The following is a 19,895-nucleotide window of genomic DNA, read 5'->3' as shown; positions in this document are numbered from 1 at the left end:
GTAGGAATAAAGACATTCACTATTCATCTCATTAATTACTCTTATATTTGCCCGCACTTATCCTCTACTTTCTTCTTTTCTTGTTGTCTCCACTTTCTGGTTTTCCTTTTCCTCTTATTTCGAACCTTTCTCTTCCGTTCCATATACCTTTGCATGCGAGGCATCACCCAAAAAATCGAATGGAGACCATCATTGAGTGATTCAAGAGTACCTATACAGTTATAAAACGGGTAAAAAATTATTCTTCATTTTAAACTAAATTATTCTTATCCCCCAAGGTATGCTTGCTAGGGTCATGCTCGTCTAAATAATGATAACAGTACTGCTCTTTGCTTTACACGCATGTCTTAGGCACTGCAGTCAGGTATATTAAGTTTATTAATTTACCCTAGAGTATGTTTTAACTCTTAAGATTTGTAAAAAAATGAAGAAGAGTTACGGGAAATTAGTCATTTAATGTATTCAAGCAAGGACAAATGTAATAAAATTAAATCAGGTATTAATATCTAATTGAATATACCAATTTAAAGCAAATTGCTTGAATTTAACGTAAAAATTTAGAATAACGTAATGTAGCTTTGCAGTTTATGTAAAATGTTAAACGCCTTGTGGGATTTTGGACTATGGTGAAATAAATAAGTAAAAACCCAGTGAAGAAAAGTCAGTAATAATTGCAATAATTGGTAATCATTATTTACATGATTTGTACGGGTGAAATTTGGATGAAATTTATTCGGGTCACAGAAAATTGTATCAATTCATTGTCACTTGAGTATCTATAGCATAAGTCACTTAGCCATCAGCTTCCCCCTACTCGCCAAATTCTGGTTATTTGAGTACAGCCAGAGCATATTTTGGCAAGCAAATCTTCTTCCTTTTAAAGTGTATCAACAGCCATTTATATTATTAGGGTGAGTAATGACTAGCTGCAGTTATTTATGGTTCCACTCAATCTTTCTCGGGATCCGGAATAGCCGTTCAGATACATTCAAATATCCTTGCTTCGCGCCTGCCTCCTCCGAAAATATGCCGGTTTCTAAAAGGGCAGAAAAAATCACTTGCAGTTAAAGGGGGGAAAATTTTGCTAATAAATGCCTAGCGGTATCAGTAGCACATTAATCTGATTGATCAGTGGGCACTTATCGAAAATAAGCGAAAAATCGTCCGCAACGTCTAATTGAGCCAAATAATGCGTTAAAATATAAAAAAAAACTAATACGTATTATCATATAGTCTCACTGGAGTACACATAATTTCAGTATCCTATTATTTTAACTTTCCGATATACCTACTTCCAGTGTAGCCTATGGGTAATCACTCGCAGAGGCAGTGCCTTATAAAGATATTGTTAGTAGCCTTTACCTTCATCGTGATAAAATAATAATCAAGGCACATGCAAAGCTTAAGAAAGTTTTATTCAAATTGATTATTGACATTTTTAATACCATGTCATCTTATGATATAAAAAACTTACAACTGTGGTTCTGCAATGTTCGGCAACACAGGCAGCCCCGCAAAGGGGGAGGGACGTGTATGTATCCGCCACTGCGCAGAGGTCGATTAAGCAGCGACAATCATATTGACTCGGCGCTGGTAAATCCTGTTTACTAGCATAGCGCCCACCTGCGTTCCCACGGCGAGTTGGTGCCTGAGCTATTAGCACATACGTTTAACCGCCACGTTATTATGTTCGTTGCGAGAGCGGGCCACAATAGCTCAATATTTTAAATGTTCCAAAGGCCTGATTAATTGATAAATTAACCCTTACGAGATAATGTCGAAATGTATGAACGTGGGAATGAACACGAAAATGTACTATGTAACAACCCTACTTATGCAATTGCATGGACGGAAAATAGAGCCTGTTCTAATTTGGTTCATGCATTCGTACGTGATCCGTTCCGGTCCACAAAAATCATTCAAGCAAACAGACATTAACTCGCACGTATTAATGTTTCGTGTAAACAGTCTTTTATAGATAACCTAAACAGGATTATAACTTAGGGTGGGGGGGGGCAAGCCATGGTCTAGGGGGGAGGAAAGCCAAGTTGTGACATTTAAAAAAATAGTTTTATTTTAGTTACATATCTTACACTAATACATATCATTTTTCGTGGGTTTAAAGAAAATTTGTTGAATACTTTCATTTCAATTTAGGACTGATTTTGCTTAAAGACTTTTGCGATTTTTGCTTCTAGAGGGGGGGGGGGGGATGGCTCGCTGGGTACGCCCATGAACCTAAATAGCTTAGTCCAGTGGCGGCGCTCATATATACGCATGTTAGCAAGTGCACACCCAAAGGTGAATGAATTAGAAAAGAAAACTATGTATTCCTTTACAACGAGAAAGATAAAAATCCTGACGGTAGGCCCGAAGAAAAGTCAATATGGCTTAAACATAACCTCTTTCGTCTCTGTGCTGGTGATAAGTGTGTGTGATAATTACAAATAAATTGTACTAATTGTGCCAGAATCTTACTGCTTAAATTGTTGCATAATATGGAAATATTATTTTACATAAAATTTTTTCTTTAAAATGGTATAGACTTGTCTTTAAATAAAATATTAATTATGTCGCAAGTTATATGCTTTTGAAATTGTAGCGCGTAACAGCACGCCATGGTCTTCGGCGGTAGCAGACGAAATCGAAACAGAAGAGGGAGCAGAAGCGCAATGTAAATTTGGGACAATAATCTGTGTTTACGTGTGCAGGTGAACTATTGTTCCAGGCTTGGGAGATGTTTGTGGCAAATTCTAGCGATTCAGCGGAGTCAGTCATCAATACTTTTTGGTAGCAGATGACAAGAATTAGTATTAGATCTTTTCCTGACCATGGCGTGATTCTGTGGCTGTGTCAATGACCCATAGTCGAGGTATTCAAATATCTACTGGAGGGGTACAAAATCAAAAATGATTTTAACTCCAGGTTTATTTTGTAAAATATTAGCGAAAAATTATTTACGACCTCCTCAGTATGTGCATAAATCTATCTCATCTTATTACCGAGGAGAAGAATGGCGTAAAATAGTTAATTGTGTTTATCCCCGTCGTAACCGAGTTTGTGCTTTAAGATACCGGGACTACGTTGCTAGAGGCTACTCTACGGTAACACCCAGATCTGCTTTTTGTAGCCTTTTTCGGAGGAAACCGTGTAATTTTTCTCCCTTTGGTAGCAGAGTTAGAGTTTTTTGTTTCAGTAGACAGTTAAGGCAAAAGGTGGTTAAGCAACTGGTCAATGGCAAACAGCCATCCCTTGGCAAACAAGCTAAATTTTCAGAAATTAGGAGGCTTTTATCTCTAGCAAAGCCAGAAAAATGGCGAATCACGGGTAAGCAGATTTGTGGTCCTTTGAATTAATTTTGGAATAAGTGGCCTAAGAAATTATTTACATTGTGCTCTACGGTTTTGCTAAATTTATCCTTCTCTATTTTCAGGAGCAATTTTATTCTTAATTGTTTCCTCTTCTGTGACAATGGCTGTGCCCTTCTGCCTAGGAAAGGTCATTGACATAATATACACTTCTGAATCTGGTGTAATGAAGGAGAAGCTTTATACGTTAGCCGGAATATTGATCGGTGTATTTATCATTGGTGGACTCTGTAATTTTGGAAGAGTCTATCTTATGTCAATATCAGGTGGGTGTCCGATTTATTAATAATGAATTTATACCGTCATGCTCTTATAGCTTTAAATTTGCTCTTTTTGTTGGATTTCATATCAAAGGCTAGTTTTCTTGTACTTCCCTTGAAATTATGACATCATCGTCATTAGTTTTCCCTTCATTACTTTCAATATTCTACCTCCTATTTTTATTTTCTCAATTTCAGCATACCTTTTGTCGCTTGTACCCTTTATCTTACTCTATATTGGGTTTAAAATTTAATTTTATCACTTTTCTTAGGTGCTTCCTGGTTCCTTTCCTAGCCTAAAACACATTATGTTGTTAGCCTGGGGTAGAATTTCCCCTATTTGAAGCTCCAGAGAAATTTTTGCTTCTGTATATCATTTTCCTTGTTTACAGAATAGCATTTGAACTAAAGAGGTTTGTGAAACTTTTCTTTGGAGCTCCAATTGACAAAATTTCACCCCTTATCATCATGTTTTTTGAAAGGAAATAATGACAAATATCTTAACCTTCTTATGGCTGCGAGCCGATATATCGGCTTTTGCTTCTCTGCCAAGAAATGCCAGTAGCCAAAATATCGGCTTTGAGATCGGAAGGTAGTTGTTCAAATTAATAATTATGGAGCAACTGTTGAATACAAGGAGCAACATTAATTATTTAGTTAAAAATTAATGTTATTAGAGAAAATAAAAAACAGCATGTTGATATAACATAACGCCAAATGATATTTTTTTTTCTCGACGGTGATACTTTTTATTTGAATACCTCTGGCATTTCTTGACAGTACAACTCTATGCAGGTGGCCTCAAGAGGGTTAATGAAAGTTTTTATACCAGGTTAAGAAGCATTTATTTGTCCCACATGTCTAAAATCACATACTTCGTTTAATTTATTGTGCTTCAGCTTGCCACAAAATGTTAATTTTATCTTTTCATGATGCATAATTATATTATTCAAAGATTTTTCTTCGAAGATAATTTGTCTTTAGTGATTAGGTATTTAAGGTTATGTAACAATTTTCAAAGTATCTTAGTATTGAATGATGCACTCAATTTCAGGTCAAAGAATAACTCAGGCACTTAGAACAAAGGTATTTTCTTCAATAATGAAACAAGAAGTAGCATTTTTTGATAAAAACAAAACTGGTGAATTAATTAACCGGCTATCTGCAGATTCATCCCTAGTCAGTCAGTCTGTTACAATGAACATATCTGATGGACTTCGCTCGTCCATGATGGTCATGGCTGGTGTGTCAATGATGGTAAGTCTTAATTCCAGTATTACCCTTGATCAAGCTGCCAAGAACCTTTTAACTTAGTGAAGCTCCACATTTAAGCTATACTCTCTCCATTAATGTGATTACCCTTACCAAAATCCTTCTTATCTCATAAATTTTGTTTTGTGTTTTACTTTCCTTACATGTAATTGTAATGTACAGTCCTTGTGAAAACTTGTGGCTTCATGCAGTAGACAATTTTAGGATTGCAAGGGTCTAATTTTTAAATTGGTTGCTGTGGGTGGACGGCTGGAATCGGCGAGGCAATTTTTACGATTGTTATTGCCAACTTTGATATTTATCATGTACCTTCAATGAATTTGAATGTCCTGGTGCTTTAGTTGGAGCTCTTGCAACCTGTTGAGTCCCTTCACAAAGGGCCACTTAGTGGTGCTTTCGAGTGCCATTCAGAGCAAAGCATTGCTTGAATTAGCTAAGTGAAGGACATGCTGAGGAAGCACCGCTAGCCACATGCTGTGGGATTGCAAAAATGTGCCACTTTGGTAGTATGACGGAGTGGCATCATTTGAAGGAATCCTTAAACCTTTGCAGGCATTGTAAACTATATTGTAATATAGTTATATCCCAATTATTTACATTGGGACAAAGGAATTCATATTCATTATGAATGATGATTAATGAATGTACATAATGAATTTCAAAGTTGGCAACTGCAATCGTAAACATTACCTCACCAATGCTAACCTTCCAACCATAATTCCCAGTTTAAAAAAATTAGAATCTTGCAATCCCAGCATTATAACAAGCCTCTAGAAGTTTTTAGAAAAGTTAAATTTAATTATTTATTTTTGGCAGTTGGTAATTGGAACTAACCATCAAGTGTGGATCTTTGTTTCATTAGCGATGTCATTTTAGTTTGGAAAAAATATACTCTAGAACATTAGTGAGTTTTAAGGAAATGGAATGGACTGTGAAACAAAGTTTCTCTCTATTTTTTCAGTTCTATCTATCACCTCAATTAGCATTGGTAGGTTTGGCAATCGTGCCACCAATGGCTGGAATGGCCGTTGTGTATGGGCGATTTGTCAAGAAAATCACCCAGGCTGTGCAGGTTGGTGTTCTAAGATGTTATACAAAATCTGCTGAAATTTTAACACACGAAAAATGCAAGAATTTCTGAGCAAAATCTTTTGAAGACATTATTAATTTACTGAACTCATCTGCATTTTAGAACAATAGCAATTTACAGGGAACATCTAATATTAATTTTTGTTCTCTTGTTTGATATGTATTAAATTTTACAATAAAATAGCTCACTATATGTTTACATGTCTACTCTTACTCCCAGGTTCTATTTGGTGATTTCTCTTTCAATAGGATTCTTTGGCTGAAGCTACGCATGTAGCTGAGGAGCGAATCGCTAATGTTAGAACTGTCAAGTCCTTTAGTAATGAGCGTCGAGAAATAGCATCCTATGAGAATAAAACCCTCGTGGTTTTGAAACTTGCCTACAAAGAAGCTTTAGCCAGAGGAATATTTTTTGGAATGGTACTTATTTGAATTTTGTTTGGCATTTATTCTTTTTAATTTAAACCTATTTTGCTGAAATGTTCACCTTTTACTGCTTTCATTTTACCTTGTGATATATGATGGATAATGCTCAATAATTTAAAGAAAATGTGGTCTATCAAAATCAGTTAAAATATGCAATTCAAAATTAGATATCAGAAAATAGAATATATATCTATCTGTTTTGAAACTATTCATTGCTTGATATCCCATTTTGCAATTGAAGTTTAAATTTTGCATTGGTGATTGTCAATCTATCTATTATTTTTAGTTATAACTTATTTTTGTGAACTTGATCATTAGTTAAATACACATTTCATAACTGATTGGCTGAATACGTTTGATGTCTTGGGAATTTAACGATCAGAATTTACATTAATTATGATTAGTAAATAGCCAACTGGGAAATGTTTACTATGGCTTTTTAGCCTCTGATTTTATTCCTATAAATATTTATTTCTTTACAAAATTTGGCTGGATTGAATTGATACAATTTCAACTAATATATATTTTATTTATTTTCAGACAGGATTAGGAGGAAATATAATGATTCTCTCAGTGTTGTGCTATGGAGGTGAGATGGTGGCCAAGCAGTCTCTCACAGTGGGCGAGCTCTCTTCCTTCCTACTGTACGCTGCCTATGTTGGAATCTCGGTGGCTGGCATCTCATCCTTTTACTCGGAAGCAATGAGGGGAATTGGGGCCAGCACTAGGCTTTGGGAGCTCATCGATCGAGAGCCAATGATTCCACTCAAAGGTTCAACAACTTTGATCATGTAGTACAAATCCCTTCTCAAAAACGAGTTTACTGATCCATGTGAAGTACTCTGCAATATCTGAGTTGATGAACACAGTCTGACGAGTACTTGAGCAAAGCAATGGTTCATCGCATTAGTGTCTGCTAATTTATTCTTTGTTGCTTTTCCTATTTGTAGTGTACAGTCTTTAAACAAGAGAAGTTATCTCTCATGTAATTATATAGGAAAACCCTTGGGATGGGTTTAAGTCCGATTGATTGGAAATTTCTGTTGTGAAGTTCAAGTTCCCTTTTGGAAGAATGGTGTTTAATGTTCAATATTTATTATAATGATATCAGGGAAACCAGTATACTTTTTTAATCATAAAAAAATGAAACCTTTCATTACTCTAGGCCTTCATGCCTGTGCACAGTGAGGTGATGAATGTGTTTGAGAAGAAAGATGAGACATGCGTATTGCGATTTAAGTTACCCATAATGCTGCACATCAGCCACTGGGAAGTATTTAAGCCTTTTACTGCCACAGGGGCCGATATATATCGGCCCTCACTGGTTGAGCGGAAACTACCAGGGGCCGATTTATCGGCCCGAATTATTTCACTTTTTTTTGGTGATTGTGGCCTTTTCAATGGCTGTAATTTATGTAAACCCCCATAATCTATCTATGGTTATAAGATGTAAATATATCTTAAGAATTGGGAAAAAAATCTAGACATATTAAATAAAATTAAGTAGCTGAAAAATTTTTAAATCTGAAATGTTGCTAATTCCGGTGCCTTGGCAGTTGCCTAATTGCCTTGGCAGTCTTCGTACATCCCACTTGAAATGGGCTGCCAGTAAAAGGGTTAAGTAACATAGTAATGCAGAATGTCTACATCAATGGGAATAGGTTAATGAGTACTGCTTTGCCATCTGATTTACATCAATTTTCACTTCATCTAACGAATGACTCAAATGTAAACATCGAGCAGAATTTTTGGCATACAATATTAGGAGCGTGATTTGTTTTTAACATCATTGAATATTTCCTCTGTTTGTGTGATTGTGTAAGTTACTTTTATTCCCTATTATTACCATCATTTCAATCTTATCGATAACTTCTCTGTCATTATGTCCAGATGAACAGTAAATTTATCATTAATAGTAGCTGTTCATAGGCTGGCAGGATACTTAGCTAACAATGGACATTGGCTTTACTGCGTAGAAGTCCAATGTACCTTAAATTTTAATCAAAAGGCTGAATTATTTATGGTGATTCCTCTCTTCCCCAATCACAGGAGGTTTGAGGCCGGGAGCTACTCCAGTTGGATGCATCACTTTCAATGATGTCTGGTTCTGCTATCCCTCACGCACTGAGCCTGTATTCCGTGGATTGAACCTAGAGGTAGAGGCAGGAAAGACGTATGCAGTTGTTGGCGCCAGTGGTTCAGGAAAGAGTACTTTGGCTGCACTTCTATTGCGCCTTTATGACCCTGACAGGGGAGTCATAACCCTGGATGGTGTTTCTGTTGCAAACATTGACCCATCATGGCTTCGCCGCCATATTGCTACTGTCAGTCAGGTAAGGAAGTATGTAAATCGAAACTTGAAGGACGTACGTAGTGGAAGGGCTCCATAATAATAATGAAGGACACTTTGTTTCTTCCACAAGTTTTTAAAAATTTATATTGACCGGTTTCAGCTATTACACCATTATCAAATACATATATATACAATTATTTGATAATGGTGTAATAGCCGAAACTGGTCAATATAAATTTTTATAAACTTGTGGAAGAAACGAAGTGTTCTTCATTATTATTAAGGAAGTATGTAGCTTATTAATTCAGTTCTCACTCTATGTACAGGTGAAATAAACTTATCATTGTACACAGATGTTGTGAAACATGCAGTGTATTTTGATATTGTACCAGATCATTTTTGAGTAGTAAAGATATTTGTGTGGCAGTAATATTTCCTGAAATGTTGGTTATTATTATGCTTTATTAATTGCATTATTCCTGAATCAAAAATTCTTATTTTTAACTCATTTTATTTCTCAAATATCATTACATTTTCCTATTACAACATTATTCTGAAGTGTAATCTTGATGTTGCTAGTTATTCACGTTCAAATTCCTCTCCATAATGGCTGCAATTTTGTTCTCAATCACCATTGACTATCTTTTTTAGAATTTTATTTTTTCCCAGCGTATGGTTTGAGGGAATAATTCTTGGGTTTCCTACCAGGGGTGGGTAATTGGGATCAATTACCCAAATCCACAGGGAAACCGAGAATCATTCCTTCAAATGGACTGTCTCGTTTCCTTTTCATCGAGTTTATCTGATGGCAATTTTGGAATCACTTTTTAGGAGCCTGTCCTATTCTCGGGCACCATCAGGGACAATATTTTGTATGGCATCGGCGGAAGCGACCTTGAGTCACAGGGTGTGATGTCGGAGGGAGGAGGTCCTAAGCATGCGAGTGATACGGAGTGCAGAGTGGTGGAGGCAGCAAGGGAGGCGAATGCCCTCAACTTCATCATGGACCTCCCGGAGCAGTTCGACACGCGAGTGGGTGAGAGGGGAGTGATGCTGTCGGGAGGGCAGAAGCAGCGGGTGGCGATCGCACGGGCCATCATCAAGGTAAGTTACCTGACCGTTGTGTACATAAAATGGTCATGCAGTGAAATCTCTTTACCACCACTCCTTTTAAGGGACCGTGCCTCTCAAGGAACATTACCTATTTTGTGGAATCAATGTAGTATCGGTACGTTCATGGTCAATTTTATACCCCGACTCAAATACTGCACCTCATTCAGAACTATGATCACTGCTTCTTTATGGAAATTTACCTCTGTTCTATGAGTCAAAATGCTGAATTAAAATCAGTATCCATTATAAAGTTCCAATTCCTGAAGTTCTGGTGAAGCATGTCATAACAAAAAATTAAACTTTGGAAGGGTAATCTTTGATATCTTGGAAGGATAACATATTTGATATAGATTCCAGTTTTTTTACGTATTTGATGAGTGATAGTCACATTAAAAATGAAATTAGCCAACATTGAGGGGGCATTATAAACAAATATGAATGTAAATGTGTAATTCATTTAATTTGCTTACTTTTTACTTTGTCTATTAAAATAGAAGGGACAAGGCCTTTAGTGAATTTTTCAATTTTATGTGAAAATCTGTCATTATCCCTTCATCATTAGAAGATTCTGTGAATGTAAAAGAAATTATTGTAAAATAGATGTACATATAGCACCTCTTAGGTGATTTTTGTAATTACTAAAGCTGTAGTGCAACAGTTAGGTTCCACTGAATCTAATTCTTTGGTTTTTTATATTATCAAATGTTTAAGTGTTTTTCTTGCACAAAATCTATTTTTTAGAAGGTTTAGAAGCCTGGAATGTCTTTTGGATGGAATAATATACAGTAGCACTGTGATGACAAATATTCCACAGCCTATATATTTTTTGACACATTGTCATGTAGGCCATGCATTAGAGTTATTTTAAGACTAGAATTAATAGTTTAGCAAATAAATTTGATCCATGACGTCATTTTGTTTTGGTGTACAGTTAATGTGTTGCAAAAATTTCTGATCTATATAATGCCATTTGCTGTTATTGACAACACACTTTAAATTTTGGTCTATTGATTTCATTAGAATAAGGGATCAAATCTAAGGATGCTTTCTGTGTGCATGTATTAATTTTGATATGTAGTGAAATTTGAAATATTATGTAATTTTCTAATCCATTTATTTACCCTCTCTTTTAGAATCCAAAGATTCTTCTTTTGGATGAAGCAACTAGGTTAGTACCCTTTTATGTGGAAGTAAATTATTGCGTAATATCTACGATTTTCAATTAGAATTTAATTAATAGTGCTCATCTTCAACCCATAGATGAAGAATGCCTGACCCAATTTTTCCCTGTGATGTTGCTGTCTCATTAGGTTTCTTGAGATTATGATCATGTTGGAATTTCCTCATGTGCTGTTTTCAACTAATATGTCAGTTAATATTCAATTAATATTATAAAAACTTTGTCGTTTCTTTCTCCAACTGATCTTTGCCTGCTTACCCTTGGAAAGTAAATTATGAGCACATACTTATTCTGGAAATACCGTATATGTCTGAATATAGTCCCCCCTTTTTTTCCAAAAATGCCCGTGCTAAAAGTAAAGGGGGGGACATTATTCAAATGCATTTTTTTAACTTTCCTCGAAACTGACGCCTCAAAATTAGGAGGAGGGACTATATTTGTAGAAATACAGTACTGGGGTCGTTCATTGTATAATGCCCCACATTTTTTTCTTCACAATGAGGGAAAACTGAAAGTTGTACTTTGCAGTACTTAAAGTTTAGTGCTTCTCTGCCAGGTGGATGAAGTTTCAAATACAGTGGAACTTGTTTAGTACGTTTCTGAAGGGACCACAAAAAATGAACGTACTAACCAGGAAAACGTGCAAACGAGGAAAGTAAATAATAGCAGTCAGGGTAATTGCAATCTGTGGAAAAGTCGTCATAATAACAATTACTATCGGTAGTTCTAGTAGGATCGCCTTCCTGAACTCTTATCACCTTTAAAATAAAGAAAATGGGTGCTACATTGAAAAACAATACCATGTAAATAAAAATCACAATGTTTCATAGATTTCCCGAAGACAATTTTATGAAAACGGCGTCTTTCTCCCGTGATTTATCCTATATGTATTTATAGAAAGAGGACAAGTAAAGCTAAATCATTTCTTTTTTGTCACAGCATACTCGGAGAATATAACAACAACCCTGAGTATGTCAACGGGTTGTTTTTAAACGTCATAAAAATTGGACAAAATTATATTAACCTTAAATTCCCAGGTAGCACAAAGTAAGTGAGTTAACCGTTTCTTATGGTTTTCTTAAGAAAAAAATTGATAAGCAGCTTATCGTAAGCTAAGGGACTTATATAAGGCAAGGGTAAGACGTTAGGGGCGTTTAGGTAAGGATTGCTGTCAAATATCCTCAGGCAATGTAAGTCACATCTGTTGGAGCGCCAAAGGCGGCTGAACAGCGTACTACACATGCTACGCGGCTCATCTTGACATGAATTTAAAGGCTATTGGGGAAATTTAGCGAGTTTTTATAAGGGCTCAACAACTGATAACAGATTTTCCCGTAAATAGAAAAAAATTAATAACTGCAAGCAACCGGCTAGTGAAGATATAAAGTATAGTACAAGTACTCTATCCATGCGGCGGAAAGAAAAAAAAATAACATCAGGGTGGATCCGAACGTGCGACCCTCGGAACCATAGTACTACACGCTAACCACTACACCACGGCAGTTGCTGAGAAAAGTTGGCGTAGTTAGTAATTAAATATCCAATTATGTAAAAAAAACTTGTTTGGCATGTGCATGAAAAACTGAATTTATTCAAGGTCCATACATTTTAACATTTATGAATTTTAAATTATGGTTTGATAACCCGATGACTACAATACGTATATTAGATGTTCCTTCCGGCATTTTTATATTATTCTACGTTGGTATTCTTGTGAAATTGTGTTTTTCTTACGACCTTCGTTAAGCTATCAGTTCATAAATGTGAATGATTTTCAAATTTTGGCGGTATGATGTTATTTCTCCTCATATTATAGAAGCGCCAATAATAAAAACATTGTTTTAATGCATAAAGGCCTTAATTAACCCTCTGTAACGATGGGATAATAACAGCATCTACGGAAGTGCTGAAAGTTTGGCATCCATTTTGCCATTACTCTGGATGTTTGTCGCCCTGGCCGTAAGAAACCCATAACAAGCTTACTTGAGAAGCGACTTCCTTATTTCTTCCTTTCACCTTATCTCAATGACTTATAATGTGCTAGCTGGGACAGTGGTCAAAGAGAGTGAAGGCGTCAGACTTGACTTCAAGATCTGCCTTATTCTGGGCGTCCTGTCAGTGCCACCACTCCAGACATGGTGAGATGCATGGATATAATTATTCATGCGGACGGCCACATCACTGTGCGACAATAGGGTGGTTTCCTATTATTTTTTTATTGCCTAGATCGAAAGATTATTACTCCTGGAGTAAGAATTTCACGCGTTTAGATTTTTAAATGACGATATCTATTTTTCGCAATTAAATGAAAAGTGAAAATTTTCAAGCGCGCGAAAACGCGACGGCTAAGTCTGAATGCCGGAAAAACTCTGTGTGATGTCGTTCTGGTTCCCGCTGCCGCAAGTGAGGTGACCTTGGGGCGAGGCTTTGAGTGCTGATGCGACGCAGGATGCTAGCAGGTAGCAGAGTACTCTGCTAGCTGGTAGCGCTTGGCTTAAATAAGGATTATTAATACCTTATCAAACGAAGGAAACTTTCCGACCTTAGGAAGTTTTAATAGGTGATTATTAGGACATGTTTCCCTGAAGTCTGTGCCTCATGCATGCATTGGTAATCTCAGACGATGTAAAGCTCCTATCTACTCATATAGAAACTAGGTCCCTATGAGGTCACGTGGAGTGGCATTGCATGGGCTCCAATCTAGCCTTTTTCAAATGAGGATAAAAATTGACCTTTGCCATTAGTCTGAACCAGTATTTCTAAAACCAAATAATTTGTATATTATGAATACACTAATGGTGGTTAAGGAATCGCAATCAATGCCTTTCGTTTTCTTTGATGAAGGAAACTACCATATTGGCCTCACATCTGTCAGTCAGCTGTAGAAGTGTGTGTGCAATGAGTGAGGCTCTCGGATGTTCAAAAGTTTGCTCAAAATGGGTCCCAAGAAGTCTCACAGCAGAACACAGAATGCAAAGAACAAACATGTCATGTGATTTGTTGGAGAGGTTTTTATGCTGAGGGAGAAGAGTTTCTGTCCCAGATTGTGATGGGTGATGAAACCTGGGTGCACCACTTTGAGCCGGAAACCAAAAGACAGTCAAGGGAATTGCACCATTCTCAGTCACCATGAAAGAAAAAATTCAATAGAACCCCCTCTGCTCGAAAAGTCATGATTACTATTTTTTGGGACAGTGAAAGGGTCATTCTTGTTGATGTGATGCCAAGAGGGACAGCCATTAATTACAAAGCATACGAGAAGACTCTGGGCAAACTCAAGAATCGTCTTCGGCATGTTAGGCATGACAAGAATCTGGCTGAAATCTTGATTCTGCACAATTATGCATGCCCGCACACAAGTCTCAGAGCCCGGGAACACCCTACCAAATAGGGTTGTACAACATTGCCCCATCCACCATACAGCCTAGATCTGGCACCGTCAGACTTCCATCTCTTCTGACCTCTTAAAGACAATTTGCGTGGAAGACACTTTGATGATGACGAGAGCATCATTCAAGTGGGGAAAACATGGCTTGGTGCACAGGACAAGAATTGGTACGGCAAGGAATACAGGCACTTGTCTCATGCTGGCGTAAGACCGTAGTAGTTAATGGAGACAATGTTGAAAAATAGTATGTGTCAGAGAAACATGCAGCTATATTGTCTCCAAAATTTAACACGTTTGAATAAATTTTTCTGAGAAAAAACATATGGGGCATTATGTATATATTGAACGTCCCTCGTAAAAACACCATTGAATGCTTCCTTAGTCAATATTTTAGTTTATAATTTTTCCCTTGCGGAAAATATAATGGCCATTGCTAAAATTTTTTTATAATTATTGACAGACAGTTGTCTCAGGGGGTCTATCCCAACATTTTGTGCCTTATGCACTTGTGCAACTTACTCTCACTATGATAATAGAAATTTCATGCCATGTGTTCTGCAATATTTTGATTGATCAAGTGAGTAAAATTAATCAAGTGTAAAAAAGTTGATAAGTTCTGCTAGTGTAAAAGAGTTAAAATTTTGTATTTTAAAAATCATGTACCATTTCCCCTTAATTTTTTGTACTTCCTTGTCAATAGTTTTTATTTGGTTAATGTTTTACGTATTAGTAGTTCAGCATTTCAATTGCTTTTACATGTATCATTTGTGTAGCATTTACATAAGTGTTCATCATATTTAGTTTTAACTGTCATACTGATCCTATAATTTATTCCCTTAAGTTTGTTCCTGGTTTATTTAATGATGCTCACTCTAGGAAATAAAACTTTGCATTGCATATGGCACACTGAAACTATTTGTACTAACTTCTTGATTTGGATACGAATTGCCTCTTCATGGTAAATCATTGGTTGTAACATACCATAATAATAGCATCCATGCCTAAATCATGGTATGAAATATTCCATTGAATTCCGTCGCAAAATGCAATTTACTATGCAAAGTTTATTTCTAATCACATGGTTCTTCAAAGTTGGGCTGTCCGTAAAAAAAGCAAGACATCCAAGATTGAGGAGCTCTATCGACGAAACAAAGCAACCATTTTCATTGAAAAAAAAGCATAAAGGAGACTGTTTATTTCTTTGTTTGGACACATTTATAAAAATCGTCTTCTGCATAGTATTTTGTGTGCTAATTTTTTACGGAAAGTATTTTTTTTTGAGTTATATGAAGATACATATTTGCATTGTCTCTTCCAGTGCCTTGGATTCTGAAAGTGAACACTTGGTCCAGGAGGCCCTGGAAAGAATTATGAGGGGCCGGACTGTTTTGACAATAGCACATAGACTGTCCACAATTTGCAATGCAGGTAAGTGAGATATTTGGTATATTTTTTGTCAGCATGGAATGCATTCAGTAAAGAAGAGTGGTAGTTAGGAATGTGCCACATCTGATCAATTTTATTTTATGATGTGGCTTTCATACTGCTCTCACTAGAGATTACTTTTCACGCCTACATTTTAATACAAGTACATATATGTATATTTTTTTACTTTGAATTGGTAATGTATTTTATTTAAAATAGGTTATTAATGAGTGTTGTGGATGTGAGAAGTGAATACTATGAGAGCTTACGGCATGATAAGTGCTATAATAAGTTCTGATGATGAAAACTTGCCACCCGTGAATACAAAGTGTATATGTAAAATTACTCACTAATATGCACAATGTGTACATGAGTGCCCTTATGTTAATATTTTCTTACACAACATTTTGTACATTTGTACTCAACTTTTCAAATGAACTTAAATTTGGCATCTAATTTTCTTTTAAGCTGAGTTCAGCATTCTTTCGGGCTGCATCCGCGTCCGTTGTCGAAGAACCACAACAGTTTCGCCAGCTCTCCTGCCAGCGTCCTCAGGTGAAGGATGAAGTGAAGCTTTTAGTCCTCTCTTATATAGTCAATTTTTGGCGCCAATTCGGTGGATTTCTTTCGACCAATCAGGGAACGTCCTCGTACTTGCGTCAAATATGCCTTTTCCACGTGCTGTGCAAAGGATAGCCATCCTCCATGTTAAAGTTCGCTGGTCTTTTGACTATCTCAATAGCCTCTCTTATTATTCTCGGGAAGTACTTGTCTTCTCTCGAAATTATTTTGGTGTCGTCAAATAAAATTGAATGTCCGGATTCACTCCAGGCATGCTCCGCGATGGCAGAGGCTTTGAACTGTTTGTTTCTGGTCGCTCTTCGGTGTTCGCTCATACGGGTGTTCAGCGCTCTGCATGTTTCACCAATGTACCATTTACCGCAAGAGCATGGCACTTGGTACACGCCTTCGGAGAGTAGTGGTGAAATTCTGTCCTTGGGCCCGGGTAGGATGTCAGCTATCTTAGTGATGCAGTTGAACCTGGTCACTACATCATGCTTCCTCAATACTCTCGCGATTTTCTCAGACGTCCCTGCGATGAAGGGGATGGTGACATAACCCTTCGGATCCGGCCTGGTGGCATCTTCCGGGTCAGGCGTCGCGGGCACTTGTTCTCTGTTTTCTTCCTTCTCGGCCCTTTTCAGGACCATGTTGGCGCTGTATCCATTTATTAGTAAGGCTGATGTCAGGTGCTTCTTCTCGCAGGCAATTGAGTCCGAGTCGCAAATTTTATATGCTCGGTTAACAAGAGTAGCTACTAGTGAGCTCTTCTGGCTGGGATGGTGATGTGATGCGGCATTTAGATAGCGGTCGGTGTGTGTAGGCTTTCTGTATACACTGTGTCCAAGCCTTCCATTCCCTTTTCTCTTCACCATGACGTCCAAGAAGGGTAGCTGATGCTCTTTTTCCAACTCCATAGTAAATTGGATGGCGTGATGCTGTTAGTTCAGATGATTCAGGAACCTTTTTAGTTCTTCCTCGCCGTGTGGCCAAATCACAAATGTGTCGTCGACGTATCTCAGCCACAGTGAAGGCCGCTTGTAGTAAGATTCCAAGGCTGTCTTCTCAAAGCTTTCCATATACAGGTTTGCCACAACCGGGGAAAGGGGTGAACCCATCGCGGCTCCTTCCGTCTGCTCGTAGTAGCTGCCATTCCATAAGAAGAAGGAATTGCGGAGGCAATGCTCCACCAATTTCGGAAAGTCCTTCGGGATGCCACAGTCAGTGAGTTCTTTGATGATGTTAAGAGATTCTTCGATTGGAATGTTGGTGAAGAGTGACTCAACGTCGAAGCTGACCATAATCTCGTTGTCGTTGATGACTGTGTTTCTTATGATGTCAATGAAATGCGCCGAGTTCTTTACGAAGCTGGGTGTCTTTCCGACGTGGTGCTGCAATGACTGCGCTAAGTACTTGGCGAGTCGATAAGTCGGAGCGTCGATCTGGCTCACAATCGGTCGGAGAGGTGTGTCCTTCTTATGAATATATTCCTTCTTATAGTATGTCTTTCTTATTCCATTGAGATAGTCAAGATAGGCCATTGAGATAGTCAAAAGACCAGCGAACTTTAACAGGGAGGATGGCTATCCTTTGCACAGCACGTGGAAAAGATGTATGTATATTCGACGCAAATACGAGGACGTTCCCTGATTGGTCGAAAGAAATCCACCAAATTGGCGCCAAAAATTGACTATATAAGAGAGCACTAAAAGCTTCACTTCATCCTTCACCTGAGGACGCTGGCAGGAGAGCTGGCGAAACTGTTGTGGTTCTTCGACAACGGACGCGGATGCAGCCCGAAAGAATGCTGAACTCAAGCAATCACTGCGGAAACCTGCGAACGAACATTTGTTTTAAGCTATTTCAAATCACTTAATATGTGCCTATGAGTGCATAATATGTAAAGGATTGGTCAAAAATATAAAATTAATAGATCATATTTTCTTTGATGAAAGAAACACTGCAAAAGGGATTTGTACTAGTGTGTGTGTTTTGATTTATCTCTACATACATAGTTCTATGATATGTTGGAGATTAGAACCCTACCAATGAAAGGGCTCAGTAGTGGTTCCTGTGCTGGAAATCATTCCTTTTCCTTTGCAGTGATTTGTATAGCCATATGCATGTAGGTACATGAAAATTTCCCCTTCCTTCAGGTGACATTCATGTCGGGCAGAGTCAATCTGTGTGGAAAAAATTATATCAGGATTTTTGCTCTGCTACATGGTACACTCATTGCTAAGTTATTGGTTCTTCTTCACCCATTTCCTTCCACTGTAACCATATGCCTAAACCCTACCATTCTGTGTATGTTAGTCTCTTGAAGATAAACTACGCTCTATTTTGTTTTCAAATTGCTGCTAATATGCTGCTATGTAAATGTTTTGTTGATCTAAACCGTCTATTAGTTTATTGTTGAAGCCAGTATACATAATCCCACTTGCTAAAAGAGGCATATGGTCGGAAATGGGTTAAGGTAATTTTGTGCAATGTTTTCCTTTTAAATTCACACTTCTCACACTGACCTCTCTGTTGGCAGATTTGATTGCTGTTTTGGACGATGGAAGAATAGCTGAAAAGGGATCATATGCCGAATTATTGGCCATCAAAGATGGCTTGTTCAAGAAGTTGGTGAAGCATCAATCTTTTTTTGAGGGAAGCAGTTCATAGATCTTGCATTGCTTATTTTTGTGGTGCACAAAGACTGTTTTTTTTAATTTGGGTGCGAAAACATTTTTTAACAAAATTGGAGAAGAGAGCAGAGAAGTGTTTTAAAACTTAATGTGATAGATGGTCCAATGAAAAGGGAAATTTTGTGGGAGTTACAGAGTATATATTATTTTGGCATACTGATTATGTATAGTTGTTGAATATTTTACATTTTTTTAGAAGAATTTTCAAGCAAATGCACACGGGGAAAAAGCCTTCTTGTCTATGTGTTCTGTAATAAATGTTTTATACCACCGTTCAGTGTACAAGAAGTGTGTCGGACAATGTGAATGTTGAAATATATATTGTCAATGTTGTTGAATAAATCTTGATGTATTTATTTATCCTTTAAAAAAAATTGACTATTTGGATTATCTCTTCATTTATTCAGGCATTTAGCTAGGGGTAGGGGGTTCATTGATGACCTAAATTCTTCGCCTATTTTGGGTTCATCGTGGAGTCAGAAATAGCTACATGTGACTAATTCTTGGTTTATTCCATGGTAAATTAATGACAAAAATGCTGATGAGAATGCGGAGTAACTTGGGCAAAGGGTGCGAACAGGTGCTCTTTAGAAAAGTCTTTTAATGAATGCCCGACTCTCAGGAAAAAGATGCCAATCAAATGTCACGTTACTCCTCCAGGGTAAAGGGTATTCCATACCTACTCTCCCTCAGGTGTTACTTCCTTTTGACAGTGGTACACACTAAAAAGAGTGTGAGGTGCCATCTGTGGAGACTTGCCACTTGCGGCTGCAGCCTGTGATTCTCTCACAATTTTTGTAATGAACTGGTTATTTTTCAAGTCCCAA

General features: G+C 37.3%; 1 protein-coding gene across 1 annotated transcript; it reads left to right on the top strand.

Moving 5' to 3' along the window:
• Window positions 1–2,658: 2,658 nt before the first annotated feature.
• On the top strand, window positions 2,659–19,410 carry LOC124154610 (ATP-binding cassette sub-family B member 10, mitochondrial). Its single transcript, XM_046528450.1, has 11 exons — window positions 2,659–3,327; window positions 3,434–3,634; window positions 4,683–4,885; window positions 5,862–5,972; window positions 6,239–6,409; window positions 6,956–7,187; window positions 8,465–8,748; window positions 9,540–9,812; window positions 10,955–10,989; window positions 15,708–15,817; window positions 18,915–19,410. Exons 1-11 carry the CDS (start codon window positions 2,910–2,912, stop codon window positions 19,043–19,045), a joined length of 2,169 nt encoding a protein of 722 aa, XP_046384406.1. The 5' UTR covers window positions 2,659–2,909; the 3' UTR covers window positions 19,046–19,410.
• Window positions 19,411–19,895: the final 485 nt, after the last annotated feature.

This window comes from Ischnura elegans, chromosome 2 (assembly GCF_921293095.1).
Source record: "Ischnura elegans chromosome 2, ioIscEleg1.1, whole genome shotgun sequence".
Taxonomy (NCBI): domain Eukaryota; kingdom Metazoa; phylum Arthropoda; class Insecta; order Odonata; family Coenagrionidae; genus Ischnura; species Ischnura elegans.
This window is presented reverse-complemented; position numbering and strand designations above follow the sequence as displayed.